Below are 7,287 nucleotides of genomic sequence, written 5' to 3'. Positions count from 1 at the left end.
AAATTATGAATAACAAAATTTGTTAATGTACATTATATATTTATCCAATAAAAGCCATTCAATTTAACAACTTACGAGATAAGGAAGTACTTAAAAAACACAACGAATTTCCCTTACAAGCAAAATATATTTCTGGGATGGTCAAATCTAAAACCAATATATCAATTATTTATTCACGTTCTTTTTCCAATCCCAACTTGACTTCAGAATGATGTTAAGCTTATTAAAATACACAGAAAAGTTTCAGTGTTAGATTTAACCAAGGTATAACTACACTTGCTACACTCATCTCCTGGATTATACATTCCACATAAATTTAATTATTACTTTTCGATTCTAAGTTATTATTAATAAACGTATTTTAAAACCATAATTAGTATGAAATACACTAACCACAGTGCACAAAGTAATAAATCTTCATATATATATATCAATATATTAAGGGTTACAAGAACAAATTCAATGAGCAGAAACAAGGTTTATTGAAGGGAAGTGAAGTTCAACATAATTAACGATCCATTGAGCTTCATTAGTTCTTTGAATTCAAAGCACTCTTGATAGAATCAGCAGCACCTTGTGCCTTTTCTTGCATTTGTTGTCCAGCCTATACACAACAAAATACACTTACTTTTATCATACATCTTAATTTCTAATTCAACAATCAAACAAAACTCTACACTCATATATCAATATGAATATTATTGTAAATATGGTTTAAACATGAAATTTACAACATATGATTTGATTGGGTAAAATTTTAGAAACAAAACATGGAAGAACCTGTTGCATGGAGTCTTGAGCAGACTGAGCAACATTGCTAGCCTTGTCCATCATGTTGCTAGCCTTTTCCTGCAATACAATACAATACAAAACCTTGTCAATGATTTCTAAATATTGACCACGCAAGAACATCAACACAGTACAAAGAGAAGAGGTTGAAGGTAGACCTGAGCTTGGCCCTTGGCTTGCCCAGCATTGTAGCTCGCGTTTTGGGAGTCCATCTTTTGTTTTAAATTGTGAATGAAAAATCAAGTGTTGTTAATCAATGTTAATTTTTCTGATGCATATTTTCCCACTTTGTTGTAGTTTATATAGTTTCTCAATGCATCGCATCTTTCAACAAGTGTTTGTTCTTCTCACATTTTCTTGTGTAAATTGTGATTCGCATTTTTCTCCGAAGCTTGTATTTCCAAGTTACATGTCTCATGATCAATAGATATACATGTGTGTGGAGGAGACTCATTCTTCTATCATTTGAATCTCCCATACCTTAGTTTGGACAAGCTTTAATCTTATGTGCTAATAATAGGAAAATTTTAATTTGAATACAATATTTAATATAAATAAGGAAAAAAAATATATGTTCAATTAAACTATCCAAGATAGGTATAATTAGTGGTCGAGCTCATATATGCTTGGTGGTCTTGGTCTTGTTTTGTTTATATATATATATATATATATATATATATATATATATAACCATACCATCAAATTTTTCATATGAAATAAGGTGATGTGTACAATTTGTCACAAATAAACCATCAAATATATAACCATACCACACTATCATAAACCATACCCACCACCCTTTTGTATTGTGAAAGGAATTTGATGAATGGTAGACTAGGACAACCATAAGACTCAATTTCACACAAAGAGAGAAGAAAATCAAGAAACTTGATGAATGGTAAAGTAGGACAACCACAAGACTCAATTTCACACAAAGAGAGCAGAAAATCATAAGGGATAGTGTTTGTGTTTGTAAAACAATGTTTATTTATTTATTTACTGAGATTTCAAATAAGAAATGAATAAAGTTTTTTTTTAATTATGTAATTAGTGTTAATTATAGATTTTAGGAAGCTATGGGTGTTATATTTTGGTATCAAAGTGTCTAATAATTTAAGAGCATTTAACATATGTTTAATAAGCGCTAAAAGCTATAAGGTTTATAATAGATCATATAATCGTGATAACATCTAATAATAAGTTAGACCATTTAGGATACATGTAACCTACGTTAAACACTATATATCATAAACACTTAATGTTACTCAAAACAGACATGTGTTACACAATAGTACACGTTTAGGATCGTCTAACTTTTTAATGCATGTACGTTCTATTACTCTTTTTTATATTGTGTTCTGCTCTCTTTGACAGAAAATATTCCTCTTTATGGAGTCTCGGTCAGCCACTTTCATTTCGACCAGCATGGTCTCGACATGAATCTTGTTTTTATACTCCTCACTTGGTCCATGTTTACAAGCAGCATCATGCACAAGTCGGCTATAAAAGGTTTCGACCTTACCATCATGATCATGTAGTGTAGAACTACCTTAGCGTTCAGATTCTTGATCTTCAAATAAACTTTACCGAACCTGCTAATGAAGGTTCATAAAGACTCTCCCTTTTCTTGCCTAACATTGAGAAGTGTTAGGGAAGTGAGATGGTGGTGTCGGCTATTAGCAAACTGCATTATGAAGGACAATGTCAGGGTATCAAAGAAGTCAATGGAGTAGGGGGAAGGTTGGTGAACCACTCCAGAGTAGGTTCTTTCAAGGTCGTTAGGAAGGCCTTGCACATGACATCATTATCAATCAAGTAGAGATTGACTTGTGTGATGTATATGACCACATGTTCATTAGGGTTAGTGTTTCCATCATAACGATCTAGGGTGAGGGTCTTCCACTGCTTAGGGAGCAAAGTCTTCGTGATGTCGTTAATGAAGGGATGTCGATGATTTCCTCCTGGTGCTGAGGAGTTGTTCATTGCTCCTGTAGTCCTAGGGGTATGGTTGTACTAGTTTTCTTCTTCAATTTCATGAAATGAGAGGGAGTCTTCTACACTGAATTTATGTTATCAGGGGTTTCCTTCTCCTTCCCCTTGGCAGTTGCTCCTTCAGTCTCAACCCTCTATTTCCTCGACATTTCTTTTCTTAAACTCAGCAAACTTCTGCTGCATTTTTGTCTAGGCCTCTAAGATAGCGGTTATGTTGATCAAGAATGTTCATGCTTCTTTCGCTCCAACCATCATACTTCTCAAGACACCTTAAACCTTCTCCTTACAAAATATAATTCGGCCCCACGGTGGGTGTGAATTGTTCTAACGAGGCCAAATACATTTTGTAAGAGCTCCAACAAACATTCCAAACGCTCCAAGCTTCAAACTCTAGGAGTACTCATCCTCTCTAATGCTTGTCCTCTTCAAGTCTAGTAGGGTTTATGTCTGTAGAAGACACTCCAACACTCAAGTTAACAAAGTGCGCTACCAAATAATAAATGTGGTAATTAATAAATGTAATCAACATATCTCGTAAATGTGTTATTTATACTACTTTTTATGAGTCCTTATCTGGACGAGCTTAGGCCTCGTAGACTAATTACTTGTTAATATTATATTATTATAGTTAATTATGAGTTATTGTGACTAATATGTAGTTTACATAATCTTGTCTTGGTCGAATAAGTAAAGTCAGGTACATATTGAATTAGTAGACCAACACGTGTTTGATTAAGATTTGATCGTAGTGTCATACTTAAGGGGGACTTGGACATAAACAATACACCAAACATTTTATGATAGTTTATAATAAAAATTCATATAAAGTAGCATTTTTCGAGATAGGTATAGTTTTAATTATTATAGAATATATTATACTTTATGACAATTATACATATTATCATAAAAAAAGCACTTTTCTCTTTAAATTTTTTTTTTATTTCATCAATTCTCTACTTACATAATAAAAAATGCATTTTTCTTTTTAAATTTTATTTATTTATTCAATTTTCTACTTGCGTAACAAATACCTTGTATATAAAATATATTTATATGGCAAAGATTTTTGAACAAAAATTTTAATGATTTAATACATGAATTATAATAAAACTTTACTTAAATATAATGTATTCAAATACATATAAAATTGTTTACTATACAAATTTCTTAATTCAATCAATGATTATTTACAACAAATATTTAAAAGAATAAAGGTTCACTATCCTAAACTTCATGTAACATTTCATTCATGTAACATTTAATTCTTTAACAGGGATAAGTAATTGAGTATCTACATAATCAAATATTTATTCAATCAAGAAAAGATAAAACTAATTAGTTTTTAAATATTTAAGATATTTGAACTAGTTGTATATTATCTCTTTTCAAGAGTAACTAATGTTTACGGTATGAAACACCCATATATCTATGCTGATCAAAAGTTTAAAAATCACTCTCCAAATTGACTTAACATGTGTCCTTGGAAACGTAATTGAAGGAGAAAACTGTGGATCACAATTTGTGCAAGAAAACGTATGAACAACAAACACTTGTTGAAAGATGCAACCCATTGAGAAACTATATAAACTACAATAAAGAGTGGCAAAATATGCATCAGAAAAATTAACATTGAATAACAATACCTAATTTTTCATTCAACATAAGATGGATTCCCAAAACGCAAGCTATAATGCTGGACAAGCCAAAGGCCAAGCTCAGGTCTACCTTCAACCTCTTTATAGCAGGTTGATATTCATGCATGCTCTATATTCAGAAAACATTGACATGTTTTTTTATGGTATTACAGGAAAAGGCTAGCAACATGATGGACAAGGCTAGTGATGTTGCTCATTCTGCTCAAGACTCCATGCAACAGGTTTTTCTATGCTTTATTTCTCAACTTTTACTCATATCATGTTGTAACATGCATGTTTAATCCATATTTACAATAACATTTATATTGATATATGAATGCAAAATAGTTTCACATAGTTGTTGAATTAGAAATTAAGATGCATGATAAAAGTGAATGTATTTTGTTGTGTACAGGGTGGACAACAAATGAAAGAAAAGGCACAAGGAGCTGCTGATTCTATCAAGAGTGCTTTGAATTCAAAGAATTAATGAAACTAAATGGATCGTAATGCTCGACTTTCCTTCCCTTCAATAAACCTTGTTCTGTTCGACTACATATTTTGTATGTAGAAACATCATTCTTTTTTATTTCATTTTATTTTTATTTGTAGAAGCATCATTCCATTTATTTTGAATATAATCATTTTCCTTTGATTTTGGTAACCAGATTATTTTATTTAAATTACTTCTCAATCTTACTATTTGTTTTAAATTCTCTTAGTCAAGCAATTGGATGAATTGAAACATTTTTAACTTAATCAAAATTACAATTTTAACTTAATATAAAAAAAAATAGTCTTTTAATTATTTTATTCAGTTTGATTTATCTTTTAATAAAAAAAACTCAATTTAGTTTCTTATATTTAAGAACTTTAACGTGAAATTTTCTTCAATTTACACAGAAATGAGTGAGGTTATGTTTTATTTTTTAAAAATTGAAAATTATAATATACTTAATATGAGTTTCTTAAATTAATAAAAAAAAACTAAACAATTAAAAGTAGAACTCAGTCACAACAATTATTTTTTTATTTTGTGTTAGACTAATGATTTTTCTTAAACAGTTTAACATTAATAACCTAATATAACATTTTTCATTGTCTGGTCTTAATGAGATACATTTGTGTTTTTGTCATAATAAATAATATTAAATCATGATAAACTATTATTTTAATTTTTTAATTTAAGTTTGACAAATGAAACAATTCAGTTGAAAAATAATCATTAGACTATGAAGCTTTAGAATGTTTAACCTCACTCAAACTTCATATAATATAAGATAAGAAGTTTTATTAGTTAAAGATAACACTCAACACATGCTTTCATTATATAGAAGAGACGAATTCTTTTTTGTTTTGTAAACTGTATAAAATATACAAAAGTTGACTTACTGATTTCAATGAAGATTTTAATACAATAAATCAAATATCTTCTAAAAGTTTACTTTTAAATTTGGTATTATCAATATAAATAAATTAAATATTTTCTAAAAGTGTATTTTAAATTTGGTATATAACAAGTGACTGCAAAAAAGAAAGTTATTAGTTAAAAGCTGTCACCAATTGATAAAGATAATTTTTTATAATGATTTAAATGGATTGTTTATGTGAATTTTAATGCTGACGATACAACTAACACAGAAAAATGTTAGTTTTTATGATATAGTTACTGAAAAGTATTGAAATACTTGTCATTTACCCAACACCTTACTATAGTTAAAATTTCAGTTGTCTAGAAATTATACTTTCTAAGATCGATTTGGTTATAATAGTCATAAAAATAGCATTTTCCGGGATATGAATATTTTTACCATCTTAGAATGCATATTTTTTTTATGAAAGGTATATATATTGTCATATAAAATGCATTTTTCTCTTAAAAATTTTCTTTATTTATTTAATTTCCTATATATTTGTCTAACAATATGCATGCTTATCACTTAATATTTACATTTATAATTTTCTAATTGAGACGTGCACAAGTTAAATACAAATAATATAGTATAATTTATGTATTGAAATTGAATATATTTCATAATAAAAAGGCTAACTTATTATTTAGAATATTTAAAAAAATTTACCTTAATCAATCTCAATTAACTCAACATAATAATTCCAATACTATATTAGTGTCTTATTAAACTATTAGTTACATAATACCATTTTGCGTCATTGACCCAAGTAGCATCATTGAATGTAAAATATACAAAGTTGAATAGATTAATACTAAATATACAAAATTGAATTAGATTAATACTAAATATACAAAATTGAGTTCAAAAATAAAATTTGTATCTTATATATATCAAAAGTCTTGATGAATGAGATATATAAGAATTGAAGTAAAGTAAACAATAAATTTAGTCTTTATTTATTATTAATTTATATTTTTATTATTAATTTATGTGTATCATATGAATAATTTAAATATATTTTAAATTTTATTTTTTTTAAATAATTAAAAAAGGAAACAAAAATATTTTTTTCTATTTTGAAGAAATACTAATCCAAGAATATTTTCTTTTATAAAATCTTATTTGACCTTTAAGGACATTTTGCACAGAAAAAGAAAAGGATATATTTTAATTAATCTTATTTGACCTTTAAAGACATTTTGCAATAGAAAAACTTCTAAAACTTTGTTAAAACTAATAAAGACACAAACTACAAAACATCGATAACATTATGTTACCATATACTGCTTTTTATATTAAAAGGTGAAAAAAATTGGAAGTTAAAAAGAAAATATTTCTAGCGAGTTAGTATAACCATTAAATAATTTGACAATAATTTTTTTTTTTTTTACAGTGAAGGGCAACATTCCAAAATTGGCATGAATGTGTTGTTTGAAATGTAAGTGAAGGAGGAAATT

General features: G+C 28.0%; 2 protein-coding genes across 2 annotated transcripts; one reads left to right on the top strand and one right to left on the bottom strand.

Annotated features, from left to right (window-relative positions):
• Positions 1–449: 449 nt before the first annotated feature.
• Positions 450–1,042, bottom strand: LOC108345483 (stress-induced protein KIN2). The gene is made up of 3 exons (XM_017584068.2): positions 948–1,042; positions 781–849; positions 450–604 (listed from the first exon to the last, which is right to left on the bottom strand). The coding sequence occupies exons 1-3, from the start codon at positions 999–1,001 to the stop codon at positions 530–532; spliced, it is 198 nt and encodes a 65-aa protein (XP_017439557.1). The 5' UTR covers positions 1,002–1,042; the 3' UTR covers positions 450–529.
• A 3,362-nt stretch (positions 1,043–4,404) lies between these two features.
• On the top strand, positions 4,405–5,025 carry LOC108345499 (stress-induced protein KIN2). Its single transcript, XM_017584077.2, has 3 exons — positions 4,405–4,500; positions 4,589–4,657; positions 4,831–5,025. Exons 1-3 carry the CDS (start codon positions 4,447–4,449, stop codon positions 4,903–4,905), a joined length of 198 nt encoding a protein of 65 aa, XP_017439566.1. The 5' UTR covers positions 4,405–4,446; the 3' UTR covers positions 4,906–5,025.
• The last annotated feature ends 2,262 nt before the right edge of the window (positions 5,026–7,287 follow it).

This window comes from Vigna angularis, chromosome 8 (genome assembly GCF_016808095.1).
Source record: "Vigna angularis cultivar LongXiaoDou No.4 chromosome 8, ASM1680809v1, whole genome shotgun sequence".
NCBI classification, from domain to species: Eukaryota; Viridiplantae; Streptophyta; class Magnoliopsida; order Fabales; family Fabaceae; genus Vigna; species Vigna angularis.
Note: the sequence above shows the minus strand (reverse complement) of the source record. Positions and strands in the feature narration are given on the sequence as shown.

Excerpts from the sequence above, each read along its gene's own strand:
- LOC108345483 (XM_017584068.2), bottom strand. The coding sequence starts at position 1,001 with ATGGACTCCCAAAACGCGAGCTACAATGCTGGGCAAGCCAAGGGCCAA. Across the intron at positions 850-947 it reads AAGCCAAGGGCCAAGCTCAG|GAAAAGGCTAGCAACATGAT; the intron begins GTCTACCTTCAA and ends ATTGTATTGCAG. Across the intron at positions 605-780 it reads CTCAAGACTCCATGCAACAG|GCTGGACAACAAATGCAAGA; the intron begins GTTCTTCCATGT and ends TGTTGTGTATAG.
- LOC108345499 (XM_017584077.2), top strand. The coding sequence starts at position 4,447 with ATGGATTCCCAAAACGCAAGCTATAATGCTGGACAAGCCAAAGGCCAA. Across the intron at positions 4,501-4,588 it reads AAGCCAAAGGCCAAGCTCAG|GAAAAGGCTAGCAACATGAT; the intron begins GTCTACCTTCAA and ends ATGGTATTACAG. Across the intron at positions 4,658-4,830 it reads CTCAAGACTCCATGCAACAG|GGTGGACAACAAATGAAAGA; the intron begins GTTTTTCTATGC and ends TGTTGTGTACAG.